Raw genomic sequence first — 12,383 nt, 5'->3', positions numbered from 1 at the left:
GAGAAAGGATTAACATCAGTGCTAATTCATTTTAAACACTTGACGCAAAAAAACTTTTTTTAAGCGTGGTGAGATTTCCTGGACCCAATTCCGATGTGTACGTGTGGATGCTTCCCCACACCAGCAAACAATTCTTATGTGTCAGAACTCTACTCAATTCTGACACTATCTACCTGGAGATGAAATCAGGGTCCACAGGTAAAGGGCTCTGCCCCACAGGAGATGCTAGTCGTGACTCCAGGCTGTTACCTGTGCTTCTGACAGACTGGCTATAAATCAGGCTTCCAGGATCGCCTTCTTGAGTTTGATTAATTTTCTAAAATGGCCCATAACGTTCAGGAATACCTGCTTACTCACTAGAATACCAGTTTATTACAAGGGATGTTAAGGATATGAATAAACAGGCTGATAAAGAGATGCAAAGGGCGAGGTGCTGAACAAAGGAACTTTTGTCTTCTTGAAACTTGGGGCCCAGCATGGCAGCACATGGAAGTGGTCTGGTTCCCTAATTAGGAAGCTTTCTGGAAAAAACAAACAAACAAACAAACAAACAAAAAACCCCCAGACCTACTAGCTATCCTTTTGGGTTTTTATGAAGACTTCATTAAATAATCATGATTGACAAAATCATTGGCCATTCAACCTCACCTCTCTCCCTCCTGGGAAATAAGGGGCTGGAGCTGAAAGTTCCAGTCCTCTAACTACATGGCAACTTGGCCAACACCCTTTGGTGGGTTTGAAAAGTCACTTCATTAACATAACAAGAGACACCATTGTTGCTCTCATTACTTAGGAAATTCCTAGGAGTGTGGGAGCTCTGTGCCAGAAATGGGGATGAAGATCAAATACATATTTCTTATTATAAATCATAATATCAACATAGCATTAAAATTTTGATTTCTTAATAGCTGGTCTTGACAAATTTGATTTGTAACTTCTGTATTGTCTACCCCAATCTGCTTTTCCTCTTTGGAATATTGACAAATTTTCTAGTCGTTGAAATGACATTTCTTTCTTAATTACTTTGTGACAAAGTGATGAAACAATCCACTTCTAGGAAATAGCACTGAGTGTTAATTATCAGCTTACTTAGTAGTATCAGTTTTCCTCATGCTAATCCAGTCAGTCTCCCAACTAACAGCCCCTCTATTAGAAATTTATAACATGATACTTATTTCTTCTCTTCTAAATCAGTAAGAACCTGTGCTCTTTTGTTATTCTTTCTAACCAAAAGAAAGGAGTATTTTATAGTTTTTTAAGATCTCATCTATTTCCAACAAAAATAGCTAAAATGTAGTATTTCCTTAATGTTTCTGGTATCACCATAGTTACTACTAAAACATTATGCTAGTAGCATAGTTAAAACTTAAGTATAGTGATAGTGATGGTTAATGTGGAAAATGACTACGTTACAACACCGAATGCCAAAAGCATGGACCTTCTAGCAGGATTGCTGGCAATTCAAGCCCCTAGTCAGCCATTTACCAACTATATGACCTTGAGTAAGTTGCTTAGCTCCCTGGTTCCTCAGTTTCATCTCGTTTAAATGATGAAGGGGTGATAGGAGTTCCAGGTTGTACATATAGAGAACTTAAAATACTACATCAGCACGATGAGTGCCATAACTAGTATATTGGAGCTAGCTGATTTTGTTGTTATATAGGAAACAATGCCTGCTATGATAATATGCATTCTTTTTGTTTCTTCTTAGCCTTTCCAAAGACCAAGTGGGAGTGTACCTTATTTGATTCTTATTCTGATTCCATGCCAGCAGACCAACAACCCCATGACTTGAATTGGATGGAGGTAAAAGATTTCCATATGTTAATGAGTGAAGGGTGTGTTAGAATTAGATCCATTAGCCTATGTGTTTTACAAACTCTGGAAAATCTGCTTTTAGAACACTTTCTCTTCATAGTTAGTAATTACTTCGGGGATCATCCTTTCAAATGTAGATACCAGATGTATCTATAATTATGTTTTTTCTTTTCTCCCTAAAACTAGATTTGGTAAAATAAGCATAACAGTCTTGATTTTCTAGAGGTGAAATTGAGGTGCAGCCAAACTAGGCCAGAAAAATGCTAGCCAAGTAATTTACTTTAACCCAGCTTTAATTTTGAAGTAAACATTGTGAAGTTATATTTTTAGTAGCTGAGTATTAAGAAAATATAATGAGCCAGAACAGTTTTGAGATGAGGTTTGAGAACTATAACTTTGAGCCACAAACCACATTTAAAGCTGCCTTCTCCCTGAGGGTTTTTAGCTTTTGGACCAGATGAAGACTGATTTGGATGATCCTCAAGAGAAACCCAGAGACTTCCCACCATGGTGGGCCACTGATGTAGGGGCTTGGCCACATGCTTAGTGGTCCTTCAGTATACATCAATAAATAGGAGTTGTTATGGTTATTGTGAATGTCAGCACTATCATCAGTCATCATCATGATTGCAGTGATTTCAGCTTATGATATCTGCTGTTCCTGTCCTAAAAAATCTGGAAATGTTTAATAAATGGAGGTTTATTCACAGAGTCCTATTATACCTCTCTGACCCTAGTTAAAACCATTGCAAGATGGTGGAACTCAAAGGCAGTATACAAGAACATGTCTTTAATTTCTTGTCACTGTGTGTGATTACTCTTTCCAGTGGGGCTCCCATGCCTATAGTCTGTGTTTTAGGTGACATCCGCTGCTCCTCTATGAGCAAATCAAGCCTGCTTCTACAGTGCTCTCTCTGTTAACAGCTTTCTTGGCCTCTCTGCTCCTCTTTCTTTGACTCGTAGCCTCCATGCTATTGTTCTCAACAGATTTCTACTCGTGGGAAGAAGATGTAATGAAAAGTGATTTCAGGAAAAGTGATAGATGTGCTCTTGAAGAGTTTTGCCCTTTTACATTTCTTTTTCTGTGCATTGCATATGATGGAGAAACATGTAACAATAGCCACTTTTGATGGACCTCAGTCTACTCGGGGGTTGCTGGCAGTGTCTGGCAGAGGTTTGTCTGCCAGGCTAGGACATATAACCTCTGCAGCTCTCTGATGCAATTGCCCTGGTTTTTCTTTATTTTGTTGTTGTTGTTTTGTTTGCCGAGTCCCCCTGCTTGTGTAAAATTATGAGGGTTAGGTGACTTATTAAAAGTGTCATACATTTTTATCCTCTAGATAAATGTTTTGTTCCAGCTTGCTATGGTATCACATGGCCTTTGCCCTTCCATCAGAGACAGATAATGCTAGTTTTTGGAGACATTAACTACTGACTTACACAGAGATGGACATTATGTGCAGCTAAGTTTTATATATATTCATATCTTTAAACTGGCTCCTTTGAGAGGGCAAGTTAAAAGCTACTTAGAATCCTCAGTTGCAGAAACAATATCAAAGGAATGGTGGAGTGGGTTACAATTTCCCACCATTAACAATTTTTCACTGTTACACAAACAGGAAAGCAAAAGAACAACAAAAACCTCTTACCCAAGAAAACTTATTTTCAGGGGTGAGGTCCTTCATCTTAGATAGTGATGTAATAAATAAAATTCAGGGGTAAACTAATATGGTTAATTAATGGTTTGTTCATTTGAGCAGTATAGGTCATAGCCATTTCAATAGGCATGATCAAATATTTCACATTCTTCTAAAGTAATTCATTGTTCTTTCTGCAACTGTTTAATCTTTCATGAATGCATGCATGGAGTTTAAATAGATGTTGGACCCAACCCTGTGAGGGATAACACCATATGGGTGTTTGTGTTATGAAAGAAGCTGTAGCTGATCCAGGTCATGAGAAGTTTGCTCAGCAGTACATCTTTTTCTAAAGACAGCAGAGCTGTAACCATGTCCTGTCAAGAATTAAAGATTAGAATTTCAGGTGTACTCCTCTTAAGCAGGGTTTCTTATATTACTAGATTTCTTTGTTTTGTAAACAGCTTTACTAAGATATAATTCACATACCATAATTTAACTATACAATTTAAACTACACATTTAAACTATACAATTCATTGTTTTTTTTTACTATAGTAACAGCTGTGCAACCATCACTGTAGTCTTAATTTTAGAGCATTTTCATCACCTCCAAAAGAAGCCTGTAGTCATTAACAATCAGTCATTCATTATCCTCTGGTAATCACTAATCTTTTTTCTGTCTCAAATTTGTGTATTCTGGACATTTCATATAAACAGAATCATATAATACGTGGTCTTCTGTGACTAGCTTCTTTCACTTAGTATAATGTATTAAAAGTTCATTCATGTTGAATCGGTACCTTATGCCTCTTTGTTGCTGAATAGTATTCCATTCTATGGATATGCCCAATTTTGTCTCTCCATTCTTCAGATGATGGACATTTGTGTTGCTTCTACTTTGGGGCTATTGGAAAAAATTACTGTTATGAACATTCATGTACAAGTTTTTGAGTGAACATATTTTCATTTCTCTTGAGTACATACCTAATTGTGGAATCGTTGGATCATATTATAACTTGTGTTAAACTTTTTGAGGAACTAGCAAACTGCTGTGCAGAGCAGCTGTACCATGTTATATTCCTCTACCAGCAATGTATGAAGGTTCCACTTACCCCGTGTCCTTGGTAACACTTGTTATTGTCTTTTTTTTATTTTAGTTATCCTAGTGGGAGTGAAGTGGCACTTCATGATTTTGGTTTTCATTTTCTAATGACTAATGATGTTGAGCATCTTTTTGTGTACTTAACTGTATTTTGCTGTGTATAATGCACACCCATATTTTTGGTCCAAACTTTCAGGAAAAAAATTTTTTTATTTTTAAATTCAATTACTTATTTACTTATTTACTTATATTTAGAAACTTGTTTTTTGTATAATAAAGGAATTTTAGCATTTATTTTTGAACATATTACAGTGCAAGAAGTTTTATGTACCGGTATAAAAAATAGTATTACTTTGCATATGGATATCGTTATTGCTTTCTAGAGTTACACTTTTATTTTAACACATAAACATAAATAAAAGAATTGAAAACATTTATAGAGCTACAAAACTAGTACTACCCATGTATAATATGCATTCTTATTTTTCCCTCAAAAATTTGGGCAAAACAGTGCGCATTATACATGGCAAAATACAGTATTAGCCATCTGTATACTTTTTTGGTGAAATGTCTGTTCAAATCCTGTTTATGAATTGGGTTGTTTGTTATTGAGTCATAAGTGTGCTTTCTATATTCTGGATATGAGTTCCTTACTAGGTATATAATTTGCAAGTATTTGCTCTTTCTTTGGTTTCTCTTTTTCCTTTCTTGATAGCATCCTTTGCAACACAAATGTTTATTTTGATGAAATTCATTTTGTCTGTATTTTTCTTTTTGTTGTATGTGCTTTTGGTGTCATATCTAAGAAACCATTGTCTAATATAAGATCATGAAGATTTACTCCTTTGTTTTCTTTTAAGAGTTTTATAGTTTTAGGTCTTACCTTTAGGTTTGTGATCCATTTTGAGTTAATTTTTGTGTATGCTGTGAGGAAGAGGTCTAACTTCATTCTTTGTGTATGAGTATTTAGTTAGTTCCAGTATCATTTATTGAAAAAAATTTTTTCCCCCATTGAATTGTTTTGTACCTTTGTTGAAGATCCCTTGGTCATAAATGTAAGGGTTTATTTATGTATTTTCAATTCTATCCCATCTACATGTTGTTATGCTAGTCATACAGTTTTTTTTCTTTTTTTTTTTCACTTTTTTATTGTTGTTCAAGTACAGTTGTCTCCATTCTCCCCAATCCCCCTCACTCCCCCTGACCCAGCCATCACAGTCTTGATTACTGTAACTTTGTGGTAAGTTTTGAAATTGAGAAGTTGAGTCTTTCAACTTTGTTTTTCTTATTCAAGAATATTTTCACTGTTCTGGATTTCTTGCATTTCCATATGAAATTTAGGACCATCTGGCCAAATTCTGCAGAAAAGTGAGAAGGATTGCATTCAATCTGTAGATGAATTTGGAGAGTATTGCCGTCTTCATAATATTAAGTCTTCTGACTCATGAGCATGGGATCTTTCCATTTATGTAGATTTAAAAAATTTCAACTCTTTTTTGGTTTTCTTTTTATCTGCATTTTCTACTCCTAAGTCATTTTCTTCTACTAAGGATCTGGTTTATAATCTAGGTGGAAGAAGAAAGTGAAAGGGACTGTTAAGATACATTTTTTGTTCCATTGGAGCTAGTAGACTTTGAATAGGAAATTACATCTGGGTGCTTCATTGTAATGCCAAGAATGTCCTGCCTGAGGATTAAATCATAGATCATATTACCACCAAGCACTACTATTATTCTTAAATCTATCAGAAGTCTTAGAGCACTTGTAATTGAGACTTTCTAAGAAATAAATTTATAGCCCTGGCTGGTGTGGCTCAGTAGCTTGAGTACCGGCCTGCAAACCAAAGGGTGGCTGGCTCAATTTCCAGTCAGGGCACATGCCTGGGTTGCAGGCCAGGTCCCCAGTAGGGGCGCACGAGAGGCAACCATACATTGATGTTTCCCTCCCCCTCTTTCTCCCTCCCTTCCTCTCTATTTATTTATTTAAAAATAAATAAATAAAATCTTTTTTAAAACCCACAGTCTCTAAAACAAAGTAATAAATTTAGAGTAATAGATTTTAAACAGTATTTTAAATTAATCAATGCTTGATTAATTTGGGTATTCATCTTATTAGTATAAGTGAAGACTTTTCCCATAAGTGAGTTAGGAGGAAATTTTGTCCTGTTCATCAGTAAAATTACCTTATTCCAGAATAAGGAGGCTATTTGAATCAAGGTAAAACACCCTCTGGTTAACAGATTCTGGCAAATACCTACCTTATTGGGCCACTTGTCAGAATCTCTCTCTGATTGTGAAAAAGTACATAGAATTCAGGTTTGTTCTTGACTGAATGGGGAAATGCTGAAAGATGGGTTTCTCTGGCTGCATCCCATACTGGATTCAGATTTAATATGTGATCTATACATATGCCGGCCTTAATCTGAATTGTTATTTTTTTTCCCTCTATGCATATAAATATTTCAATACAATTTAACTTATCTCCCACTAGGCACCTGAAATAAAATAAAATAGTATTAAATGTCAGGGCTTACTGAAAGCAGAGATATTGACAAGATGTATAGCTTTTAAAACATTCTCATCATATGTGCAGATCACTTAATTTCTATTCAATCTGTATAATTAATTTTCTTTCCTTTTTCAAGAAGTTATCTATTAACGACATGACTGACTTTCCTGTTCCTACCCAAGATATGACTGGTAATGACAAACAAGGTAAGGAAAGAATGAGTTTTCTTCCTTTAGGGATATTCTGATTGTTTTTCTTAATCCATTTCTCTTAGAATAGTTGGCTTGTAGAGCCTATAAGGACAGTTATCAGTATGTGAACACATTTGGGTGGATTATGTAGTTCAAATTATTGTCCCCAAACTAGTTCATAAAGTGGTAATAAGAGCTTGAGTGCCCAAAGCCCTCCCACCCCAGCTCATTGGCCCCTTACTCACTGTTGGCCCTCAGGCTTAGCATATTTTGGCAGATGTAATCCCAGAGCATCAGTGTAAATACAAATTTGTACACGGGTTTGGTCTACAAGGAAATTATTTTCTGGAGAGAGTTTTTGTTCCTGAGCTTTATTCTCTGTGACTATGGGTGTAGGGCTGTGATGTGAAGCCCAGCAACAATTTGCCTATCTTATGGCACAGGTGAGAAGCAGTACAACACAGTGTTCCATGTTACAGCTATCACCAAGCACAGAGATAAGGTTGCCTGGGAATGCCTAGAAGAGCAGGAGGAACCCCCCCGCCCCCGACCCCAAACTTCTATATAATGCTTGATAATCTACCGTGTCCTTCCTTGCACACTGTCTCATCCAGTCCTCACAAAACTGAATGGAGACTGACATGTTTATCCCTTAAAATGTAGAGGTGGGTAAGCTGAAGTTCAGGCAGTATGAATTAATTGCTTAGTAAGAAAAAGGGAGGGGATATGAACCAATATTTTCTAAATCTCAAGCCAGAATTCCTTCTATTTTCTGATATTGATTTACTGCCCATGCATGAGAGACCTATCTGAAGAGACTAAAAATCAGTGAAACTATTTCAAGTTTTATTGTAAAGACCTGCCATTGACACAGCTTTGTATGGGAGTTAAACATGAAAAACAAGTTTTCCCTTAGTAAACAATAATTGTATGCTATCTATTTAAATATTTACTTGGGAGAGGTAGAACTGGACATTGTCTACAGTAGCATGTACTCTGATCATTCTTTATTAATTAATGGGTCTTAGCTTCGGCTGCACATTGGAATAACCAAGTGAGCTTTAAAAATACTGAAGCCTGGGTTTCACTCTAAGAGAGGTTCTGAGGTTATTGATCTGGATATCAGGAATGAATTCCTGATACTTTCTGATAATACTCCTAGCTACTAGAGGCACTCTCCCTAGAAAGTTAAACATATTGATTTGTTCTCTTGGGAGAACCTCCCATACTTTGAGTTCTTTTTTTTTTTAAAAGATCTTATTTACTTATTTTTAGAGAGAGGGGAAGGGAGAGAGAAAGAGAGAGAGAGAGAGAAACATCCATGCGTGGTTGCCTCTTGCACGTCCCCCACTGGGGACCTGGGCTGCAACCCAGGCTTGTGCCCTGACTGGGAATCGAACCGGTGACTGGTTCACAGGCTGGCGCTCAATCCACTGAGCCACATCAGCCAGGGCTTCATACTTTAAGAGTACTTTATTGTTTTAGTAAGTTGTATAGCAATTATAGAAATTTGTAACAATGTTTTCATAAGTGATTAGTAGAGATTCTTTGTTTTAATGTGCCAGAGAAATAAAATGTTATAGGTTTTTTTTCTTTTCGTCTCCTTTCTCTCTCTGTTCTTTTAAAACAAAACATCACTAGCTTTGAAAAGTACTATGGATGAAGCCTTACCAAAGGACATGTCTGAGAATCCAGGTAGGAGAAAACCATTTTAACGTATTTATGTAATTATTTCTAATAAAAAAAAAGCAGTAGTTTTAGTGAGTAGAAGATTGGTATATTTGTGATAGTATGTATGTTTGTCTCTCAAATTTGTCTTGTGTTTTATTACAAGGAAACCTTTTTGCTTTTTTATAACCCCTCCTTTTCAGGTACAGGAAGGGGATGATTTCTTCTTAAAGTTCTGAATTTAGGTTTCATTGAAAGGATCACTGAATTTAGTCTCATTGTTACTAAGTATAAAGTTGAGAAAGCTTGGAGTTGAGAAGATTTCAACAAGCCATTGTGATTTCTGTGTAGAAGAAGGAATTGATGGGGTACATCAATTGGAGGCCCACTGTTGAAATGTTTCCACTTCCAAAATGAAAATCTCAATATTTTCATTAATATTTCACCTCCAGGAAAGCAAGTAAATGTTCTTATACATGGAGTGGATTCCAAGGAGAAAAATAAAAGTTGTGTTTGCCCTGTTCTTGGAGAATTGGAAGTGTAACTGAACAGAGATAGCTGGACCTGTGTCCTCAGCTGTCTCAATGGACCCACCATTGAACCAAGATGAACTTAGTTAAAAAACAAACTGGCTAGGGAAAATGTTAATATTTGGAGCTCTGATTATGAGGACATGAAAGAAATTGGTGTTTCTTTTTTTATCTCTCTTAATATTTAATAAGTAAATCATGTTTGTTTTGGTTAGCTATCATCCCAGGATTATTTGTTTAAAGTTGGAACAAAGGGGTCAATATAACATTGAGGCTTATGTAATAGTACAATATTTCCCAAACACAAAGTTCATTCAAGGTTTAAAAGAGAAGAATAGAGGGAGAGAGGAGGGAGGGAGAGGACTGGTGGGGGGAGAGAGCAGGGAAGAGTATATGAATCAGAATCTATAATGGATTTTAGATACGAGGCCTAAGAATATGTATTTTTTAGGCAGCCCCAGGCGATGGTGATGAGTAGCCTATTTTGGTGACAGCTACCTATAGAAGGCCATGTTAAGAAACAGAAAATTAAGATTAACCGTGATTCCAAAAGTGGTAGGAATTCTCAAACCTAGTTTTTTGGCTTTGGAACTGATTGGAATTCCTTCATCATGGGGGAAATGCTCTGTGTAGGAGAAATGCCGGAGGCAGGTTTTTTTTTTTAACCTTATGTTACGCTATTAGCAAAAGCTATTTAAATGTAGTAAGGTAAATTGCTGCTTCTCTAGCAGCCTTCGAGGAAAAAACTTTCTGTTGTTTTTTTTTTTATTGTCGTTTTTTTTCCATGAGCCTCATGTGTTCTCTGGAGCGAGCTTCAGATGTTGTTAACATTCCGTCATTAAATAGGGTGTGGTGTCACCAGATAAAGCCTCTCAGGGCGTGGCACAGTGTGTAAAGCACATCTACATTTGTTTCACATTCTGCCTAGGAGCACGTGTGGTTCTGAGTCATTTTCCCACTGCTGCCCTGTTTTGCAGTGGATATAAGGGACTTGGATTCCTAGTGGGAGACACTGGAGTTTCGAGGTGGTGGTTTCTAATTCTGAATGGCTGTCGGTGCCATGTGGACAGTTCACCTCAGTTGAGTTGCTGCCTTTTGGAGAATTCAACTTAAGGCTTGCTTTCATATCTCATTTCTGTTTCCTGGAAGATGACGTGCCTGGAATATTCTAGGAAGCTGGCATTCTTCTTCCCTTTCCCAGCTAAATGGGAAGTGATGATCTGCCCATTGGCATCTGCCTGGATTTCAACACAACGAGCCCTCACATTTTTTTGCAGATAGTCACGTGCTCCAAATGCTGAGCCTGACTTTTAGGGGCTCGGAAGCTGATGGAAGACTTAACCAGAATAGTGAGCTCCGGCTTTTTCTGATCAGAAACCTGTGGAGACTCACCAAGACCTGCCTGGGATATGTTTTTGCAGGTGGAAGGAGAGGCATCTCCCCACCCTGCTCTTTCCCAGTAGGTGGTGATAGTAATAATAGTAATGGTGATGAAGCTGACAATGTGGCGGGTTACAGATGGAATGGGACTTTATTATCAGTGAACGGGAGTATCCTTTTTACGTCTTTTTAATGCCCTTACCCTTTTAATCGCTGAAAGTATATGTATTAGTGGAGCCTAGTAGATTTCTTAGCTAATGTTACATTCCAACTAATTCAAGAGAACACACTGCACAGTGGTGATCTTTTTCTTAACGTCTTAGTCATGTTTAGTGGATTAGGCCTCTTCATCCTTACACTGTAGTCTTCAGACTGCTACTGGTCATTCTAGCAGCTGTCCTGATTGCCATTTGTCACCCCATGGTTTTATGGGGTAGAGCAGTTCTTTCCTTCCATTACCCTCTCCCACCTGCCTCTCCTTTGCTGTCCTAGCAGGAACTAAATTTAGAAGCCAGAATTCTAAGCTTGAAAAACTAGAAGCACTCTATAACAGTAGTATTTTGCAATTCTAAAATATACTTAGTTGTTAAAGTACCTTCACTGTATTGTCTCTACCTGAGGCATGGCTGCATTTTCATTGTCCTCATCCTGTAGGTGAGGAAATGGAGGTTTAGAGAGCTAACAGTTGGTAAGTGTAGTAGCCAGGAGGAGCACCTGGGCCTCATGACTTCCGGCCTGGTCTCTACCACTCATCTGCACCCCTCACTTCATCTATCTGTCACTGGCAGGGTTTACCCCGCCTTCCACACCCATTCCTACCCCTGCAAAACCACAGAGATAATGGCAATTGACAAAGGAATGAACAGTCACCACGGTCTGGTTTGTTGAACAGTATTTTAACATGGCTGAGACTGCTACCTACGTATTCATGGAAAGCAGTGGGGTCTGAGGGAGAAGAGAGCCACAAGAGCCAGCTTTGGCTCAGCCTGCTCAGAGGGTGGCCCCCAGCTTTTTGGTGAGTCTGCTCACATTGTCCACCCAGCTGCAAGGCAGCCAGCTTGGCTGGAGGAGAGGCTCCCCTTGGGCCACTTTCTTTTGCTGCCTGAGGTGGGTGGGTGGGGGGGCAGTTAGTTTTCCATGACAATGGGCAAGACAGGGGTCAACTTCTTGGGCTGCCCAGCCTTTCCAGAGGTTTGAGTTGAAAGATTCCTGCGTTCTTACTACAATAAGCTAAAATGTGTAGGTTGGGAGAAATATATCTTGTCTGCAGCTGACTCTGTGGAAGGGGATGTATATTGCTTGTTTGCTTTGTGCCTTGTTAGCACTTCAGTTCCCCTTCCTGCCCTGCTTATCTAACTGAAAGATCTTAATGGTCCTCGTAAGTCCAGGCTGCCTCATACCAAGGAGGGTTTTATCTTTGGAGCATTGTGAAAGAGGAGGGGATGATGCAGTGAGACATTTTCTTCCCAGAAGCATTTGTGCAAACAATATATAAACTATATTCTTGTTCCTAGTTAGTAGCACTTTTTGTATGAGTTTTTTTTTAT

General features: G+C 37.9%; 1 protein-coding gene across 8 annotated transcripts in view; it reads left to right on the top strand.

The window, feature by feature from the left end:
* Window positions 1-12,383, top strand: part of REPS2 (RALBP1 associated Eps domain containing 2) — a 202,868-nt gene that overhangs the window by 100,013 nt on the left and 90,472 nt on the right. For all 8 annotated transcript variants that reach the window (XM_045856066.1, XM_045856067.1, XM_045856065.1 and 5 more), the window contains 3 exons: window positions 1,712-1,806; window positions 7,204-7,273; window positions 8,900-8,953. In XM_045856066.1, the coding sequence (XP_045712022.1) occupies window positions 1,712-1,806; window positions 7,204-7,273; window positions 8,900-8,953 (219 nt within the window). The remainder of the gene's footprint in view (window positions 1-1,711; window positions 1,807-7,203; window positions 7,274-8,899; window positions 8,954-12,383) is intronic.

Source organism: Phyllostomus hastatus, unplaced genomic scaffold, assembly GCF_019186645.2.
Source record: "Phyllostomus hastatus isolate PE091 unplaced genomic scaffold, TTU_PhHast_1.1 phas_scaffold_12, whole genome shotgun sequence".
Classification (NCBI taxonomy): domain Eukaryota; kingdom Metazoa; phylum Chordata; class Mammalia; order Chiroptera; family Phyllostomidae; genus Phyllostomus; species Phyllostomus hastatus.
Note: the sequence above shows the minus strand (reverse complement) of the source record. Positions and strands in the feature narration are given on the sequence as shown.